Below are 20833 nucleotides of genomic sequence, written 5' to 3'. Positions count from 1 at the left end.
AAGGGAGAAATACTGATTGATGCTTTAAAACCAGCATTGATGCCTGGCAATTGGCTGGAGAAGTCTGCCTTAACCGCTATACTAAACTGGCTCTTTAAGGCAGGGTTTTGCAAACTTGCCAAGATGCATAGACTTCAACTCCCAGAATTCCCCAGCCAGCCATGCTGGCTAGGGATTTCTGGGAGTTGGAAGTTTGCACATGTCGAAGTTGCCAAGATTAGGAAACCCTGCTCTAAGTGAAAAAAACAACAACCATGCCTTTAAAATTAAACATTTAAGCCTGGCACATCAGTGGGCTGAGGATGATATACAGCCATGGCAAATGTGTGTTACATTTATGTGCATGTGACATTTCAACTCTATATTCAGCTCTCTGGATTCCCTTTGTCCAGCCTCCACCTGGTGCAAAATTTGTGCGTGGGTGAAAAGACAGAAGTTTTGTGAGGGTGAAAAAGCTTGGGAAGAATGGTTGGCTACTCTTCTAACTTATACACATGAATATTGAGAAATAAATCTATTCTTTTTTAAACTTTGCAAGTAGAAATGTCACATAAGGAAAAGGGTGGGTCTGGACTTTGGGAGGTTTTTTGTTGTTGTTGAAGGAACTAGTTTTACAAGACTGAACATCCGCTAAGAGCAGTATCTGTGAACACATTGGTAACCACTAATGCCCAACCCCTATTGCTTAACTTTCTGAACTACTGGTAAGCCTTGATTTATATACCATATTGGGGCAAGAACTTCCATTGCTAAACAAGCCAGTTGTTAAGTGAATCATACCCAATTTCTTTTGACAAGATTGTTAAGCAAATCATTCAGTTCTTAAATGAATCCTGTGGTCATCAAGTGAATCCAGCTTCCCTTGACTCTGTCTGTCACAAGTAGCTGGCAGCAGAGGTGGTATTCAGCCCATTTGGACCAGTTTGGGCAAACAGGTAATGGCGACCTGTGGGTGGGTGTGGACCCGCAAATGGCGATGATATGATCCTGCAGCCATTTAAATTCATACTGGTTGCGAAGTGCTTGAATTTTGAGGAACAATGGGGTTGCTGCAACAGTCGTTAAATGTGAGGACTGGTTGTAAGTCACCTTTTTCAGCGCTGTTTTAACTTCAAACGTTCACTAAACAAATGGTTATAAGTTGAGGACTACCTGTAGAGAGGTGCTGCTGGGACTTGTTTATCAAACTGTGGTTTAAATCCAAGCCTAGCATTTACATCTGGCAACTGTTCTGTGCTGGGATTATCAGCACAAACCAAAGACGAATAAATAGATTTCTCAAACTTGTCAACTTTGAAGACCTGTGCATTTTAACCTACCTCTCCCCCACCTCCCCAAGCAAGATCCCTACTGTGTTACAAAACAATAAATAAATAAATAATAAAAGAAAAACACGCTCCCTGCTCTTTTTTCCTCTCCTTAAAAATATTGCTTCCTTTCCTCTCTGCATCCACTTTTCCTCCCTTCTCTTTCTCCCTCTTCCCTTGTTTGTCAGGCCAGGTGGATTTTTGTTTGTTTGTTTGTTTCGGTTTGGCAGAATATTTATTAAGCTTCCACCTACCCAAAAACTGATATAAAACATATATTAAAAAAATAAAATAAGGGCAAATGCAGGAAGCAAAAAAAGGGGGGAGGAAAGGGGGGGGAGTTAAAGACTAACTTTTATTAAATAATTACTCATCAGAAAGAAAGAAAAAAAAGCTCCTGTCCTCACGGACCCCCTTTTCAACAATTATCAGCGAACACCTTCCTCCCCCTTCAGCATTGCAAAAATCCAGCCCCTCCTTCCATCCCCACATCTAGAAACCGTGATTTCCCCTTTTTTTTTTCTCCCCTCCCTCATTTTCAACCCCAAATCCAGACGCTGCAAAGGGTTTGCCCAGCAATAAAGGCACGTATTGTTCAGCCACGTGGATTTTGCAAAAGCCGCTTGGCTTTTCCTTTCCGGAGCCGTTTTAATCCCTCGGCGCCCCGGGCTTGGCTTCCTCCCGCCCGCTCCCCCGCAGCCCATGGCCCGCCTGCCTCTCTCCCCGCGGCCAGTAGATGGGGTCCGCCGGCGTCGCTTGGCCTTGCACGCAGCTTTTGCCTTTTCCTTCCTGCCTGGTTCCTGCCTGGTTCCTGCCTTCCTTCCTTCCTCCAGCCCGTAAAGATGGACCCGCGGTGCCTCTAACAAAAGACCCCGCCAGGCACCCAGCTTTCGCCGCTGCTGCTGCCGCCACTGTCGCCGCTGCTGCTCCTCTTTCAGCTCCTGCTCGCCGGGGTTTGCACGTCTGCCGGGGAAGTGGGGTGCTTGGCGCGTCTGCGTCCCGGGGATCCCCTTTTGTCTCCGACCGCAGCGCCCCCACCCTCGCCCCCATGCCTTGCTGAGACGCTGCGAAGCCCACCCGGGGGGGCGGGTGGGGGAAGGACCCCCTTCCGCACCATGGGCGCCCCCACCTTCCCCCCCGCCGCTGGAGAGGGGCTGGCCCGTCGCTAGATCCCTTCTTGGGCTGAGGATTGGATCTCTTTCCCTGCCGGGGGAAGAAAAGTTGAGAGCACCCCAAGATCTGCCTCTCAAAGCACCTTTGGGCCTCCCTTTGCACCCTCTTTATTCCCCACACCTTGAAGATCCTGAACCCCTAAACTTTACCTCCATACTTATCCAGGCATCCTTCTTCCAATCTGTTGCCCCTTTTGCTGTGGATGTAAAGGGGGTCCTTTGATACCTCCAGATTTGATCATAGCTTTCTGAAGTCTTAACAGGGCTGGTTTCCAAGATAGCTGCTTTTTCTGCACCCCCTTTTTTTTATTGGGGCTGCATCCCCCCTTTTGATTGTTGAGAAACTTTCCCCAAAGTGCACGGGTGAGTTAAGGCTGTGTGGTTCAAATGGCAGCTCTTCTTGCGTAGTTACACCACATCCTCATTTGAGGTTTTCCATCCTGTTGGAAGGGGATATTTTTGCAACTTAGGGTCTTTTGGGTCACAGAACCCCTTCTACTATTTTGTGGGGAGCAGTCCCCCCCCCCGCCCCAGCATTTTCACACCTCACTAGAAAGGCAATAGACTTAATTCTCCAATTTGTGAAGTGCTCTTCCCAAATTTCTCTTGTTCTAGAGAGTGTCTCCCTTGTGTCTCGGCCTCTAATTGTAGCTTGTGGGATAAGATTCCCCAATTTTTTTAGGCCTCTTGATATTTCACTACACTATATCCTTATCTTGGTTATATGGTGAGATAAAATCTCACTGCCCTGTTCTCTATTCACAATTTTTTGAAATTAATATAATCCCAGAAACCCTGTTTTAATGTCTTCTGGTTCCACAAAGCTCACCTATTAAGAGAAAGATGTTATACAACATTTCTGCTCTTTTCCTATAGATTGTCGAGCCTTCACATCTATTTAGTCATTCTCCTCTTTTTTGTTTAATGTAAGTATAATATTCCATTTTTTTCTGTCAAAAACGCACCTTCTTAGAAACTTCCCTGATGTCCCCCACATCAGAGATTTGGTTAGAGAACTGATTTTCATCAGTTGCTCTGTCACCCCCACTTTCAGCCAGGGTGTATACAGTCCCTAAAAAAAACATATCAAACTATCCCAAAATATAATTTACCCTTTACTGTAAATTTAAAATAAGCCAAGATACCTCTTTTCTTTTAAAGATTTTTTTAAAACCTTAAGGGGAAAAAAACTACTGTATTCATATAAAAACACTCCTTTGCCGGAGCACACAATTTTGCATGCATTTATTTTGCTTGTGAGGTTTGCCCTAATAAACCAGGTATTGAATATTTCCCAAATCTTCCTTTTGCAAACCACAATTGATCTGAATTCCAGTGGTCTGTTTTGCTCTTCTTCCAGTCTTCTTGTCCAAAATCAGTGTCTCTTTCACTCCCTCTGTCCTAATTTGTCTGATGGCTTTCCAAGACCCAAACCAGCCACTTCAAGCTCAGCTTTGTAGCAATGTTTTTGGGGCATTGACGGGGTTAATCCAGCCACCTTTAGCTGCTGGGCTAGGTGGGGGCCAGAAATATTATTGCAATAATGGGGTACAGATAGCTCCCCCCCAGCAACAGCAGACAACGCTTGGCAATGCGATGATGGTGGACCCAGAGCCAGATCGACCTATCGGTTATGGTGCTTTTGGTGTGGTATGGTGAGTGTGGAGTTATTTACTGCTGTATGACGGTAGAGAAGGATGAAGGTGGAGGCAGGAAAAGGATTGGAAGTACAGGTAGTTACGATCCCAGTTCGAATCAGGATTTACATTGCTAAACAAGATGGTTGTTAAGTGAGTCACACCCGATTTCACAAGCTTTTTTGCCCTGGTTGTTAACCGAATTGTTGCAGTTGTTAAGTAAATCTGGTTTCCCGCATTGACTTTGCTTACCAGAAGTCAGCCGGGAAGGTTGCATAGGATGATCACATGACCCTGGGACACTCCAACCGTTATAAATGCAAATTGGTTACCAAGTGCCTGAAGTTTGATCACATGACCATGGAGATGCTGCAACGTTCATAAGCGCGAGGATTGGTCATAAGTAACTTTTTTCAGCACCCTTGAAATTCGAACGTTCCCTAGAAAAATGGTTCTAAATCAAAGGCTACCTGTGAATCATAATAATAGAATTAGAGTTAGAGTTAGAATTAGAATTGGAATTAGAATTCTTTGTTGACCAAGTGTGATTGGACACACAAGGAATTTGTCTTTGGTGCATATGCTCTCTGTGTGCATAAAAAAAAAAAATACATTCATCGAGAATCATAAGATACAACACTTAGTGATAATCCTAGGTGACTAATAAGCAATCAAATCGTACTAGGAAACAAATAAAACAATATAAATTGTAAAGATACAAGCAACATGGTTATAGTCATAAGTGGGAGGAAGTAGGTAATAGGAAGGATGAGAAGAATAATAGTAATACAGTCTTAGTAAATAGTTTGACAGTGTTGTGGGAATTACTTGTTTAGCAGAGTGATGGCATTCGGGAAAAAACTGTCCTTGAGTGTAATTGTTCTGGTGTGCAGTGCTCTTTAGCGTCATTTTGAGGGTAGAAGTTGAAACAATTTATGCCCAGGATGTGAGGAGTCTGTAGATATTTTCACAGCCCTCTTTTTGACTTGTGCAGTATACAGGTCCCAATGAAAGGCAGGTTGGTAGCAATTGTTTTTTCTGCACTTCTAATTACCCGTTGAAGTCTGTATCTGTCTTGATAGGTTACAGAGCCAAACCAGACAGTTATAGAGGTGCAGATTCAATAATTCCTCTGTAGAACTGAATCTGCAGCTCTTTGGGCAGTTTGAGCTTCCTGAATTGGTGCAGAAAGAACATTCTTTGTTATGCTTTTTTGATGACGTTTTTGATGTTAGGTGTCCATTTTAGGTCTTGAGATATGATAGAACCTAGAAATTTGAAGGTGTCTACTGTTGATACTATGTTGTCTAATATTGTAAGAGGTGGTAGTATAGGAGGGTTTCTCCTAAAATCTACTATCATTTCTACAGTTTTGAGTGTGTTTAGTTCAAGATTGTTCCAGTTGTTTAAAAATAATTTTTATTAAAGAGATTTTTTAGGGTAAAAAGAATACAGATTTTAGAGAAGAAATAGAGAAAAATAGTGCATTGTAAAAGAAAGGAAATAGGAAAAAAAGAAAAGAAAATAGGAAAAAATGTAAAATTGTTTTCCAATCTTCTTAAGAGCAGATCTTAAAATGTATTTATCTTTCCCCCTCTCTCTGTTTCTAAAATTACATTGTAAGTGCCTCCTTTCTCTAGTCTACCCTTTCTCATCACCAAAAAGTAAATTGTAAATGGAAAGACATTTTTCTTCCTGCAGGTCTGTGACAGATCCTCGGGATGGGTCGCGAGTTGCACTCAAAAAGATGCCCAATGTTTTCCAGAACTTGGTCTCTTGCAAACGGGTCTTCAGAGAACTGAGAATGCTCTGTTACTTCAAGCATGACAATGTGAGTGTGGAACAATGTGCAGAGCTGGTTCGGGGCCAGAGGTGGTCCTTCCATAGCACCCTGGATTTGGTTTCCTCAGATTTAGGAATGTGCATTGTCAAAATGTGTAACCATATATTGATTTTTCAATCATTCTAGCTTCTTTTTAAATTTTAAATTTTTATATACTGTGTTTACATTCCAGTAATTTGTACACTGCCCAGAGTCCCCTCTGCGAGGAAAATAGGCAGTTTCAAAATTGTGGGGTCCTTGGTGCTCTCTGAGCTTGGTTGTTTTCTTGCAGACACTTCATTCTGAGATGGTATAAGATCTCCTGCCTTGGTGATTGGACTAAATGATCTCCAAGGCCCTTCCAGCCTTATGATTGATTCTAAGGCTACTCAACTAGGTAACATCATCAGAATGATCTGATAACATCTGATGACGTTACCTAGTTGGGTAATGAAACATCTGTAAGAAAGCAACCAAGCTCAGAGAGCACCAAGGAACCCACAGTTCAACGGTGAGCTACAAATATTTTCTATTGGTTTCAACATTTGATTAAATAAATACAAAATGGTGACTCCAAACAGATTATAGTGGAGAGGCAACAACAAGAGCAGATTATCATATATGTAGTTACTCTGATCCAGAATAGGATTCTGTGCTGGCATGATCAGATGGATGGATACGTTTTTTATTCAACTCAGCAAAACCATGTGGTTCAACTCATCTCTCAAGAGCGGCTCCAGAATGTTGGATTTCCTCAGGCTTCTTTATTGGGCAATTGACAGGAATGGAGGACAAGAAGAAAAGCACTAGAGCAATACAATTCGGTGAGAAGCAGTAGAAGGAGATGGCCTCTCATGGCCCTCTTGCTCCAGGCGGGGCCTTGCAACCCAAACTCCGAATGGAGTAGCCTGGAGTTAATGGTGACCTTGCTCCCTGGCACGAAGAAGCTGATGAAGGGCAGTTTCACCTCAGGGACATTTGGAGGAGATGGGTATAAACTGATGATGTGTAGGACAGAAGGAAGTTTGATGAAGGGTCCCTTGTATTGACAGAGTCATTGCAGGTGTGGGTAGCAGAGCCAACCCTATTATTAGACAAACAGGCTGTTCCTACCAGCTAAATTTCAGTTCTGTTTCCGAGTAGCTACGTTATTAGTCGCTGTTGTCCTATTTTTATTATCTAGGAAAAGGTGAGTGGTACATTAGGCTTGATAGGCCTTTCACGCCGAAACATCATATTATAAAATAGCTGTTGGGATCTGTTGCTGGTTTCTTGTCTGTGATGGCATACAGGTAGTCCTCAACTTACGGCCACAATTGAGCCCAACTTTTATGTTGTTAAGTAGGTTTTGCCCTGTTTTACGACTTTGCTTGCCACATTTGTTAAACGAATCATACACATGCTAAATTAATACCAACGTTGTTAAGTGAATCTGGCTTCCCTGTTGACTTTGCTTGTCAGAAGTTTGCAAAAGGCGATCATATGATTCCGAGACACTGCGACTGTCATAAATATGAGTCAGTTGTCAGGCATCCAAATGTAAATCACTTAACCATGGTGATGCTACAAAGGTCATAAGTGTGAAAAACGGTCATAAGTCACTTTTTTCAGTGATGTAACTCTGAACAGTCACTAAAAAAACTGTTGTAAGTCGAGGACTACCTGTATTTTCAGAATTTGGTTTCTTTTTCTCCTCAGGTCCTCTCAGCACTGGATATCCTCCAACCTCCACAGATAGACTGTTTTGAGGAAATGTATCCTTCATTCCACCTGTAGCTAAGTTATTTTCTTATTATTATTTTCCCTACTTTTCTGATGCTCCATTTTGTGCTATCTTTATCTTTCGCTGCTTTTTTTCCCCTCTACATGTTACATATGAGGAAGTGAAATATTCATTGATTATTTTTGCTTTTCTTAAGTCTGATTTGATTGATTTATTTTTTTTGCAGTATATTTGTGTTTTGTTTGCTTTGATTTTTCTCTTCTCGACTTTTTAAAATTTCCTTCATTTATGGTACTGTTTTGAATTCCCCAAACTTACCTCCCGTTATTTTCTCATGCAATTGTTTAATATAGTTCTTTGAGGTTGTCCTTGCCACCGTTCCTTGACAGGTTTCTCAGCCTAAGTCAGCTATTTTCAAGTGATCCAGGTTTATGTGAAATCCTCTCCCTATTGCCCCAATTTGTATGCAAAATTTATTCACCTGAAAATGATTGAATGATTTACTAGCTTTGCTCCAATCTTTGGGTTTTGAGGTCAATTGCAGCATAGTATTCAAGATAGGTTCTCTATGAGATTGAGAATGCTAGGGAATCTGAATGCTCAATCCTCTAATCCAGATGTCCACAGCCTTTGGACACAGATAGGAACAGTTGCTATTTTAAGTCTTTTAATAGCTGGCATAGATGGGCCTTGTTTACCCAAAGGTAAGCTGGGGAAGTTGCTCTCCATCATTCCTTCAAAATTCTGAAGAAGTTCTATACCAGCCTATGTTCCTCTATTGTTTCTGGGCAGCTGAACAATCTTCCCATAAAGCATTAGATTAAAGTCTTCCTCCACCATGAGTTTCTTGGGGTCTGGTGGGACCCAGAGCCTTTCTTAGAAATTATGGTAGGACTTTGTTCTGGAGCCTGCTAACTTCCAGTTTAAATTCTTTGGACAGTAAGTACATGAATCTAACACAGATGTCTGCGACCTTAAACACTCAAAGAGCCATTTGGACCTGTTTCCCACAGAAAAGAAAACATTGGGAGCCACAAAACCCTTCCTGTGCTTGACTATTTCTTGAGTGGCCCCAAAACTAGCATTTGTAGTTGAATTAAACGTTCTGTGTTCTGCGGAAATTTTTCTTGGATTTATCCATGGTTGGCCTACCGTGGGTTGAAAAGCTCAATAAATTGCATGCCAGCGGGTGTCGTGCATTGGCGGTTGTGACACATATTTTGAGTGACAGGGAGCCACAGCAGTCGGGTGAAAGAGCCACATTGTCAGGGTTCCAAGGAACACCCCCAATGAAATAAAGCTCTGAGGCCTGAGGTTCTTCAAAGTTCCAATTTATTAGACATGTCATGTTGGCACATCTGGGAAAACCCAAATCTGAAAGCTTCCAGGTTTTCTCCACCCAGCTAACAGTTCACAGCCCTGCCCCATACCCACAAGTTCATCACATTGTTCAATCAACTCTTCACACTCAACTGGATACAATCTTCCGGCAGTCTCCATGAGACAGCAGGCGAAAGTCCTTGAATATGGAATGTTGTTATGACTAACTTTCTACCACTCCAACAACAACCCCCTCCCAACTTCCCCAGCTAAAATATGTGGCAGTTAAGAAGCAAAAAAGAAAATTGTCTTCCAAAACTGACACACATGCGGCTCCAGAGCCGCAGATTGCTGACCCCTGATCTAACAGAATATGAGGGGGCATGGAACCTGATGGACATCAAAGTCTGTGGGGTCTGGATACCATATTGGAGACTGAGATGCTAGAGTCCTTACTGGAGACAGTGGCTTTCTATAATGAAGAGCAATGAGAATGGATGGTCAGGAATGGTCTGACAGTGGAATCCTTGGTGTTGTTTGAGCTTGCTTATTAGCTCAGAGAGCACCAAGCTCTGTTTGCAAGCTCAGAGAGCATCAATGATTCCATGATTCAATTCTGAGCTACATATATTCTCTTCTAATGGTCTAATTGTTCCTGCCTCTTCTCTTTATATGTCAATGTTGCAACACCTAGATAGGGCTATCATATTTTACGTGTAATCTCTCCAACTTCACCTCCTCTCTCCTTTGCTATTTATTACTAAAAGCGATAATTCTATTTTTTTAACCTCAATGGTCAATGACACAATTTTATTTTATTAAGTTTGCTGATTTAATTTATATGCTGCTCATCTCATTAACAAACAACTCTGGGTGGTTTACAGGCATCAATGCTCACAGAAGCCACTGCATCAGATATCACTGCTTGGGTTTTTTTTTAATTGTTAAGAATACTCTAATCTTTTGACAATCCTCCATTAGAATATGTGGTGAGATTGTCAAAATTTCATGAAATTTGAGCGGCATTTGTGGGCAGGAAATAACTCATTTTGAAATTGTGCAGTGGTGTCTAATGCTAGAAAAGATTTCTTATGCTTATTGTATCTTCACTTTTGTTTTCTTTTATTTTCCTTGCAACTAAGATAAAGAGTTTCCATTCTGATTTTTAAAAATTCTTAATAATAGTTACGGTTAATCCATTCTCACATGCATTTCTTATCACAGTTACCTTAACTGCATCGTTCTGTTTTGGAGATGCTTTTCATGTTCTGTAGTTCTTTTTGATTTATGTCAGTCTTTCCTTAGTTTTGTGTCTTCCAAAACTGATGGAAGTTGGCATCCCAGCCCATGTACAGAGTATCAGATTAGGGATGGCTGATCTGTAGAATATTTTTATTTCTAAGTTGTCTGTGCCCTTTGATATTTGTGCCTCCTAATTCTGTTGGAACCTGTTGGTTTTACAAAATGATGGAAAAGTAATTTTTCTTTTTTACTTAACAATGGGAAGAGCTGGGTATTCGGTTGACTTCCATTCTCTGCTCCATTCCCCATTATCCTCCTTGACAATGACCATCAGTTACGTTATCACTGAATTGATGCAAAGTGACCTTCACAAAGTCATAGTTTCTCCACAACCGCTCAGTTCCGATCATATCAAGGTCTTTTTGTATCAGATCCTCAGGGGTAAGTCTGGCACGCAAATGCCATAAATTGGGAACTATCCATTTGAGCAAAGTTATTTACTTAGATTCAGCATGAATGTAGAAGAGAGGAGCTATCTGGCTTGACGACCATATAACACGACAGGGATTGTAATCATTCAGAAGAAGAATGTGAACAAGTAACACAGTGTCTATACAGAGTTGACAGGTTGATGCATAGCCTGTAATTGTAGAATCACCGATTCCAAGTTAGAAGATTCCATAGCTCCATTGATGATAAAGTTGTGGGTGTCAGAATTTAATCAAGACTGGGAATAATTGAAGGGGATGAGAAGCGAGGATGAGAATAATAAGATGTACGTAAGATAAGTCTAAGGAAGAATCAAAGAGAGTAAAGGGTATTCTACATCGTTTCAAAGGGGAGACTGGATCTCAGGGACTTCAAGTCCCATGAAGAAGAAGGTCCAATTCATTGATAGGATGCTATCTGTGTAATGCTTAGTTGAGTGGTTGGCCAAATGAAACGCTTGGAGGAGTGTTGACATCTTCCTTGCTGCATGTCTTTGAATTGGGGTGGAGAGCCATGTGGGTGGAGATCCAGCGGGGATATGATGAGATGACCAAAGAAGTTGTATTTCTGTTGTCCCTCCTGCAGGATCTCTTCACATGTCCTCTTAACATTTTCTCCTTTCATGTTGACTCAATTTCTTAGGCCCTTTTCTCCTGACACTTTCCTTTGCTGCTGTCCTTCTTAACTCTGTCCTGTTGTACTTCACTCACTTAATAGTTTTCCTCCCCTTTTCCCTTCTTTTCTGACATTTCCGGCACAGTTGCAATTCCATAAAATAAATTCATTGTTGTTATGTAACAGCTCTGAAGCAAAGACCTTCTTTTCAGGGTTTCAGAATCAAGCATACATATGATTTAGCAGGCTATTTGCTTAGAAGAGATAAGGAGTGTTCCCTTCAAAAATTTGTTAGTTATCAAATGTTAAGGAAATGTATTTAGAATCAAGCTTAACCCCAAGCTCAGCACTTTGGCAATAGTATAGGACCGTGATGGCGAACCTATGGCATGCATAGCCATATCAGTGGGCACGCAAGCTCAGCGTGGCATGCATGTGCACCCCGGCCAGCTGATTTTCAGGCCTTCTGGGCCCACCAGAAGTAGGGAAACAGGTGGTTTCCTGACTCTGGAGGGCCTCGGGGAGTGGGGGGAAGGCCCATTTTTCTTTCTCACCTGGCTCCAGAGCCTTTCTAGGAGTCTGGGGAGGGTGAAAACAGCCTCCCCTCCTCCCCCCCGGAGGCCCTCCAGAGGCCAGAAACGGCCCATTTGCCAACTTCTGGTGGGACTGGAAGGCCTGTTTTTTGCTGTCCTCAGCCTCCAGAGCCTCTCTAGGAGTCTGGGGAGGGTGAAAATTGCCTTCCCCACCCCTCCGGAGGTCGAAAACGGCCCGTTTGCCAACTTCTGGTCCCACTGGAAGTTGGCAAACGGGCTGTTTCTGGCCTTGAAGACGTTTCGCTTCTCATCCCAGAAGCTTCCATTCTTTCATTCCACATCCTTCCGTTCTCCACCATTCATTCAAAACTGAAGAACTTCTTGGATGAGAAGCGAAATGTCTTCAAAAAAACCCCAGAAAGTCCAATTGCCTCTCGAAAAAGCACCTTTGGGATATGTTGATAATGGAAGGAAAGATTTAATTTTAGTTTTAATTTTTGTTGCATCCGTAGACGTTAGGTTTGGGAACACCCAAAGAGTTTTCTCTCTCTCTCCTCGCTCCTGCAGGGCTAAAATATTTGCACTCTGCTGGTGTCCTTCATCGGGACATCAAGCCTGGGAATCTGCTGGTCAATAGCAACTGTGTCCTCAAGGTAATTCATCCTTGTAGCCAACCCAGGAAGCTTTCAAGATAGCTACCACTTGAAAGGTGACTCTGATGTCCAGCAGTTTTAGCTATGACAGTCAAAGATTAAACGTTTTCTCACCCACCTCCCCACTCCAGTCACTATAAATCATACTACTTCGCTAAGAATAGATATGTTGGGTGTATAAATATGTATATTGGTGTGACAAATCAGGTGTGGTGTTGTGTTCAAAGCCATTAGTGGTGACACTGCCCACAGTGCTGCAGATTTTAACACGTATCTCCAATAATTCCCTGTCTCGTAGCCTTGCAGCTGATACAGTCATAGCCACCAAATTGCTATTTTTGATGACAAAAGAAGGAGGTTATTAACCATGCATGAAGAGATCAAGCGGGTTGTATTTAATTTAATGCGATGTGCTAGAATTTCAGATATAAAAACATGTATTTGTGTATAGGTAGTCCTTGACCTAAGACCGCCTGCCCATTACGATCCTAAGTTGTGACTGCCATTTAAGTGAGGCAGCCTTGTGATCTTGCTTAACGATCCCACCTCTGCTGTCCTTCATGTAGTCGTTAAATGGGTCACTGGGGGCCTCAGGTTGGGGAGACCTTGGGAAACCTAGCGCAGGCCCAGGCCCACCTACCCCAGCCTTGTAGGGCCTCCCTTATCTTCTAAGACAGCCTATTATCTGCTTCCCACCTCTTGGTGTCCCCATAGGCCCTGGGCCTGCTTCCCCCACCACTACCTGGGCCCTAGAGGCCTCCCGCCCGCCCCACATTCCTCACAAGTGATGTGAGGTTCCCTATTGCTGGCCAAAGAATTCTGGGAGTTGAAGTCCACACATCTTAAAAGTTGCCAGGGTTGAGAAACACTAGCCTAGAGCCACCTACCGAGTTCCCATTTTAAACTGAACCTGAATTAATATCATTCAGTGGCATTGAAAGAATATTGATTCCCAGAAAGAACAGCAGATAGTAGAGAAAGCTAGGCCTGGAAGTTTTATTTCTCTAGAAGTTTCCTCAAGTTGACCACACCTTTTAATCTTCCCTTCAGATCTGCGATTTTGGTTTGGCCCGGGTAGAGGAGCCAGATGAGTCCCAGCACATGACTCAAGAGGTGGTTACTCAATATTACCGGGCCCCCGAAATCCTGATGGGCAGCAGGCATTATGGACGTCCAATTGATATTTGGTCCGTGGGCTGCATTTTCGCCGAACTCCTTGGCAGGCGCATCCTCTTTCAGTCCCAGAGCCCAATTCAGCAGGTATCTCAGCAGGCTTTGAAGAAAGACTTGCGAGAGTGTGCGGTTGCAGAAAGCATGAAAGAACATTTCAGCTTGTGGTTCCACAAAATGTCCACTACTTGACACCGAAGAAGCAACTTACCTTCCTTCTTTTCTTTTTCTCTCTCTCTGTTTCTTCTTTTCTTCTTCCTTCAATCTACGGGTGGCAGTTGGACCTGATTACGGATCTCCTGGGGACTCCTCCTGTGGCTGCCCTCCGTTCAGCCTGCGAGGGGGCCCGAGCCCACATCCTGCGTGGCAGTCACAAGCCGGTGAGTACCAACAGGGCTGGCAAGGTAAGAGCCGTGGGAGTGAAGGAAGCCTCTTAACCACTTTGCATCTGTTTTTCCCAGCCATCGTTGTCTGTCCTTTACATGCTCTCTGGAGAAGCAACCCACGAAGCTGTGCATTTGCTCTGCCGGATGTTGGTCTTTGATCCAGTGAGTCCAAGGAAAACTTTAGATCCCAGTCAGATTGTCTCTTTTTTCCCTATCTCTTCTTTCTCTCTCACAGGCATTCACCTCACTATTGTTATTCCGATTGTTTAGGGCAGGAGTGGGCAAATATGGCCGCTTTATGGTTTGTGGACTTCAACTCCCAGAATTCCTGAGCCAGCATGGCTGTCTCAGGAATTCTGGGAATTGAAGTCCACAGGTTGTAAAAGGGCCACATTTGCCCATCCCTGGTTTAGGGGCATAAATTGAAGACACAGAGATAAACCACGAGATATGCTAGATGGTAGAAACAGTATACAGGTAATCCTTGATTTACAGCAGTTCATTTACTGACTGTTTGAAGTTACAACAGCACTGAAAAAAAAGGGACATGACCGTTTTTCACACTTAGGACCATTGCGTTGTCACGTGATCAAAATTCAGATGCTTAGCAACTGACTCATACCTATGACAATCGCAGTGTCCTAGGCTTATGTGACCTCCTTTTGCAACCATCGGACAAGCAGAGTCAATGGGGAAACCCCATTCACTTAAAAAAAACCGTCTTAACAATTTCAGTGATTCACTTAACAAATGTGGCAAGACAGGTCGTAAAATGGGCCAAAATTTACTGAACAAATGTCTTACCTAGCCACAGAAATGTGGGTTCAATTGTGGTTGAAAATTGAGAACTACCTGTACATTTACTCCTCAATGGCATTCTCAGTTAGCAAACATTTGCCAGTACGATAGTATTAAAAATTTCAGACCATCTCATGCATTTATGATCAAATTTTGTATGCCTTAGGATAGCATACACTGAAATGAGAGTAACGCTGACTCTCTCTCTCTCTCTCTATAAACCTAAAAAAATATTTTGTGTTAATCCTCTTAGTTCCTTTCTGATTTGCCCCTTTTTCAGATTTGTTACTTACATTTTTCCAAGAAAATATGGTCATTGTCCTTACAGGCTGCTTCTATCTGCCAACTCTGAGCAACATACTACTCTCCAATATGTGACTAGGGTTAAAAACATTTAATCAAACTTGGATTTATTATAAAGTTATAATCAGATGTGATTATAACTTCCATGATGGAAGTCAGCCATATGCCTGGTTCCATTAGTAATCAAAAATTTTATTTGTTTTTTAATTAAATTTACATGTCAGCCATCTCACTATCCAAAGCAACTCTTGGTGGTATATAAATAAAAAATAAATAACATTTATTAAAATAGGATTTATACAGGGAGTGAGTAGAATAGAATAGAATTGAATTGAATTGAATTGAATTGAATTGAATTGAATTCTTTATTGGCCAAGTGTGATTGGATACACAAGGAATTTGTCTTGGTGCCCATGCTCTCAGTGTACATAAAAAGAAAAGATACATTCGTCAAGAATCATAAGTAATCATAATGATAGTCATAGGGTATAAATAAGCAATCAGGAAATAATATCAATATAAATCGTAAGGATACACACAACAAAGTTAGTCATACAGTCATAAGTGGAAGGAGATGGGTGGTGGGAATGATGAGAAGACTAATAGTAGTGCAGACTTAGTAAATAGTTTGACAGTGTTGAGGGAATTATTTGTTTAGCAGAGTGATGGCATTCGGGAAAAAAATGTCCTCGTGTCTAGTTGTTCTGGTGTGCAGTGCTCTATAGTGTTATTTTAAGGGTAGGAGTTGAAACAGTTCATGTCCAGGATGTGAGAGGTCTGTAAATATTTTCTATATAAATATAGAGTTATAATCAGTGTCTTGTTGGAGGAATGTTTTGTCTCATCTTGCTCTACTGTAAGGCAGAAGCCAAAAAGACATCATGGCTTAAGAGAATAAGTCAAGAGCTCTTCTTTATACATATTGCTAGCAAATCATGGATGGAGCCATCTGCATGTTCTTGGCTACCCTCACAGACAAGAATAGAGGGCAATGAAAAAGACACCTTTCTGTGCAAAACCAGTCATTGAATTGAGATTTCATAACTGGTTGACCCTATTATATTCCTTGCAGACAGCTGGTCATTTGCATTCTTTTAGGGAGTCATTGAGGCAACTTGGAGGTTTATCTGTGTCCTCAGGGTCACCTAGTAGTGCTAATGGTTCCTGTAGTCTGCAATTTTTCTGGAAATCCATTCATACTCCCACAGGTGACCCTGAGGACATAGATAAACCTCCAAGTGCTTCAATGACTCTCAAAAAGGATGCAAATGACCAGCTGTCTGCAAGGAATATAAATCCTTCCATTCCCCACCATCCAGTCAGAGCTGAAGAAGCTTCTTGGATGAGAAGCAAAATTTCTTCAAAGAAAAACAAGAAAGTCCAGTTGCCTCTTAAAAAAGTGCCTTTAGGGCAACCATAACCTGGATGACTGGGAATCTCTACAAACTTTTAGGACCAGTCACTTAGCAACCATTCAAATCTATCACCTACCAGAAAAAGGGATTTATGATCCGGATCTTATGAACTGGCAGTGACAGTTCCTCACTGCCACCACAGTCATGTGACTGCACTTTGGGCACTCAGCAATATGGCTACATTTACCGCCATTTGCATTGTCCCATGGTCACATGACTGCATGTTACGATGGTTTGGTCAAAAAAATCACACTTAATTTCACTTTTTGGCACAGCCATGATATAGCAAACAATGGATTCACTCAGCGATCATAGTGTTCATTTAATAACCACCACAAAAAGTCGTAAAGGCAGGCTGGTCACATGATTGGCCCATTTTACAACTGTTAAGACTTATGGCTGTAATAGGAAGGCTCCAATAGCAGTCATAACTCAAGGACTACCTGTATATAAGAGTTCTCTCAGCGAACTCTTGTTGGATAATGCTCACTGTCCTTCCTTCTGCAGGCCAAGCGGATCTCTGCCAAGGATGCCCTTTCTCATCCTTACTTAGATGAGGGGCGACTGAGATACCACACCTGTATGTGCACTTGCTGCTTTTCGGTCTCCTCCGGCCGCATTTATACCAGTGACTTTGAACCCCGGGCTGACCCCAAATTTGACGGCTCTTACGAAAAGAACCTCGCTTCTGTCTGGCAAGTCAAAGGTAATAGATCGAGTCCAAACCTCCTCACAAATCCTGGGGTTTTCAGAAAGCTCCATCCTTAACATAGTGGTGGCACAGTGGTTAGAATGCAACATTGCAGGATAATTCTGCCGACTGTCAGCAGTTCGATCCTGACTGACTCAGCCTTCTATCCTTACAAGGTGGGTAAAATGAGGACCCAGATTGTTGGGGCAATATGCTGATTCTGTAAACTGCTTAGAAAGGGCTGTAAAGCACTATGAAACCGTATATAAGTCTAAGTGCTATTGCTATTCCCAGTTGCTAATTTAGGAGCTAAATATTGATCTTAACCATCCTATATTAAGTATATGAGGGCAATTAATGCACATAATTCTTCCATGAATTCCACCAGACTTTGGGATTTAAACTTTTGATCTGATTTGTTTTGGATTGTCTCAGTTCTTCTCCATCCGCTGTGAATCATCTTACATAATTCTTGGGAAGTCAAAAAGTTAACCCATTGTTTTGTGTCTCGTCATCCTAAGAAGCACATCCCATTTGGGTTTGCTAAATCCTCCAATTCCTCTGTGCAACCACGTAACACTAATGGCATCTATTAATTTTGGAGGAGGAAGATATCTCTAAAGAGGTGATGAAGATTTTGCAGTAGTAGAGATTTATCCGAATCGACACGTGAAGTTACAAGTGTATACAGGGCAACTCCCTTGAATGGCAAACTGTCTGAATGGGCAGTACTGTTGTGATTCACTGCTGCTATTATCCCAAATAGTTGTGATAGCCTTGGCTTGCCTGAATTAGCAGAATGAAAATACATAGAAAAATAGAGAAGAAGAAAAGAGAAACGTATATTATGTAAATACAGGGCTACAGATTTGGGCCACAAAAATTGGGGGGATTTTTGTGGCCCTGATGGTGACCAAATAAAAATGAACTCTTTGTTTTTCAGAACTGGTGCACAGATTTATCTTGGAACAGCAGCATGGGAAACGGGTCCCCCTCTGTATCAACCCCCAGTCAGCTGCCTTCAAAACTTTCATCCGGTAAGTCTCTGAAATTGGTGGCTCCCCTAAACACCAAGTTTGTGGTTCTGCCTTTACAGAGGGAGAAAAAGGAGATAATACAGACAGTCCTCAACAGTTTTGTTACAACGGCACTGAAAAACGTGACTTATATCCATTTTTCACAGTTATGACCTTTGCAGCTTCCCCTGATCATGTGATCAAAATTCAGATGCTTGGCAACTGGCTCATATTTATGACCATTGCTATATCCCAAGTTCATGTGATCCCCTTTTGCGAGTTTTTAACAAATGGGGAAACCAGATTCACTCAACTGGCTTTAGTAGCTTATCAACTGCAATGATTCACTTAAACAACTGTGGCAAGAAAGGTCGTAAAATGGGGCAAAACTCACTTAACAGCAGAAATTTGGGCTCAATTGTGGCCGTAAGTCGAGGACTGCCTGTCTTTTTTTTTAAAAAAAATTTTTTTCCTCCCACTTGGCAGCTCCACAGCATGGCATTCTTCCAAGGTGTCCAAAAAGGAAGAGAGATGAAGCTGCTCCTTGGATGGCCATGATGGAAAAAGAAAAGAAAGACAGAAGAAGAGGGACGGAAGACACAAGGGGTTGGCATTGCTGCTGGCAGCGGAGAGATGAAAAGGAGACCGAGGCGCTGCTCTTTATCCTGCACTCTTGAATATTTTGACTCATGGACAGATGCATTTGGGAAAGGGGGGGGGGAGGAGAAATGTCTGGGTCATTATTATATTACTGATATACTTATATTACTGATAATATAAGTGGACAAGTTGGGGAAGGGATTTTTTTTTTTTTAACTGATGGATGTCTTTTCCTTTCCTCCGTTCCTGTACTGCACTGGAAAACTCTGGGTTGTAGGCACTGTCTTTGTGAATTCTTTCCCTTCTTCCCCCAGGTCTGCACCAATATTTTCCCTTCCTTATACATATGGGCTCTTATCTGGCTTCCTCCGAAAAGGGGTGACTAGGTTGGAATAGAGAAGTGTTCTTGAAATGAGGGGTGTCTGTTCTTTCTGTTTCAAAGAATCTCCGCCTACACAAAGACTCTGACTCGTGTTTTTCAGCATTGTCCCCTTTAAGATGTCTGGATTTCAACTCCCAGAATTCCCCAGCCAGCATGGCTAGCTAAGGAATTCTGGGAGTTGAAGCCTGGACATTTTAAAGTGGACAAGGTTAAGAAACACTGCCTTAGACTAAGGATAGATGTGTTCCCCCCACCCACCCACCCAAATCCCCTTACCCTTAAAAGATTTCCCAAACAGGGATAGGTGGGAGAAATAAATAAGGCTCAATTTTCCGAATCTACCACAGGGTCCAGACATTTCTTGCAACTAGGGATTGCGCTTTGAGTCCTTGTCTTCGGTCTCCTCCAGGAGCTTCTGGGAAACTATGTGGCTTCCTTAAACCTGTCTTATACAGCTGGGGGGAAAAAACACATTTATTTTGGGGTAAGATGCTAAATACTTCTTTGGTGTGTATATTTGGCCTACCTGCTTTCCAGGTTTCCCTTGTTCCCAGCATGGACATCTCCTAAGCGGCTGGAGGCCCTGATGCATTTCTGCTGTATTTTCAGAAAGTGCTTCTTTTCTTTAAAAATATGTGGTGTTTTCTGAAAAATTGAGGTTTTGGCCTTGATACTGGATGTGGAATGCCTATTAAGTTCTCCCCAGGCCCCTCCACTTTTCCTGCCTGCAGCCAGCTCAACCTCCTTCCTTGATTAAATGTATTCCTCCATTAATTTCACCCCCCCCCCTTCCTTCAAAAATCTACCTCTTTTCTCCTAGTGGATTTCATGTGTGCATGTGTTTGGGACACTTGTGTTATTAATTTTGTATTTTTATTTTGTTGGTGGGTTGATGATTTCTTTACTTGGCTGGTGTTTCATCTCTTTTTGTCAATGATCTGTTATTAATTTATGATCAGAGCAGTTTATATACTAGTTTAAATCCCGAATGTGTGCATATATTTCTTCCTTGTGTCTGGAAAAAAACAAAATGCATGAGGGGGGGAAAAACACACCAATAACATAGAACCAATAACCTGGAAACTTGAACTGTCTTTGGCTGTAATAATCCCCCCCCCTTAATTTAATTGTGCACCATAGTAGTTGAATTAAATTTATGCTGTATATTTTTCTCCTGTAGTGGGTTTGGTTTGTCTCTTAGTCTTTTGTTTTCCTTTGGACGGGACCAGTTGTTCTCACTGTTGAGCAGTGGACAAGCTGCCACCTGAGTTAAAAGTTAAGTCTGATAGGAGGAAGTTCTTTGTTCTCAGCTGACAACTCCGAATGGGTGCGCCCAGGAAGTGATGTGACTTGCCATGTATCCCACATCCTTTACTCCACAGTTGTCAAAGACAAGTCAAGGGTATGACACTCTTTGGAGGCCAATATGCTTGAACGTTGAAGACAGAGAAATCCAGCACAATTTCCAACATCCGAGGTTAGAATTTTTTTTACCTCCCCTTCTTTCAACTTCTCCTTTTGCCTCCCTTTCTTCACCCCCCCCCCCTCACTCCCTTAAG

General features: G+C 42.2%; 1 protein-coding gene across 1 annotated transcript; it reads left to right on the top strand.

Annotated features, from left to right (window-relative positions):
- Positions 1–1932: 1932 nt before the first annotated feature.
- On the top strand, positions 1933–20445 carry LOC117666779 (serine/threonine-protein kinase NLK2). The gene is made up of 11 exons (XM_034419719.3): positions 1933–4134; positions 5818–5947; positions 7637–7692; positions 10558–10664; positions 12428–12513; positions 13564–13773; positions 13962–14063; positions 14145–14231; positions 17093–17291; positions 18220–18313; positions 18779–20445. Exons 1-11 carry the CDS (start codon positions 3893–3895, stop codon positions 18825–18827), a joined length of 1362 nt encoding a protein of 453 aa, XP_034275610.2. The 5' UTR covers positions 1933–3892; the 3' UTR covers positions 18828–20445.
- The last annotated feature ends 388 nt before the right edge of the window (positions 20446–20833 follow it).

This window comes from Pantherophis guttatus, chromosome 4, assembly GCF_059756535.1.
Source record: "Pantherophis guttatus breed Tessera chromosome 4, ASM5975653v1, whole genome shotgun sequence".
NCBI lineage: Eukaryota > Metazoa > Chordata > Lepidosauria > Squamata > Colubridae > Pantherophis > Pantherophis guttatus.
The sequence above is the reverse complement of the archived record's forward strand: the minus strand, read 5'-3'. Positions and strand labels throughout refer to the sequence as shown.

What these genes read in the sequence shown, in the direction of transcription:
- LOC117666779 (XM_034419719.3), top strand. Translation starts at nt 3,893, where the DNA reads ATGGCTTTCCAAGACCCAAACCAGCCACTTCAAGCTCAGCTTTGTAGC. An exon ending in GTTACTTCAAGCATGACAAT is followed by an intron (nt 5,948 to 7,636) that starts GTGAGTGTGGAA and finishes TTTTCTCCTCAG; the next exon opens with GTCCTCTCAGCACTGGATAT. An exon ending in GCCTTCAAAACTTTCATCCG is followed by an intron (nt 18,314 to 18,778) that starts GTAAGTCTCTGA and finishes CCCACTTGGCAG; the next exon opens with CTCCACAGCATGGCATTCTT.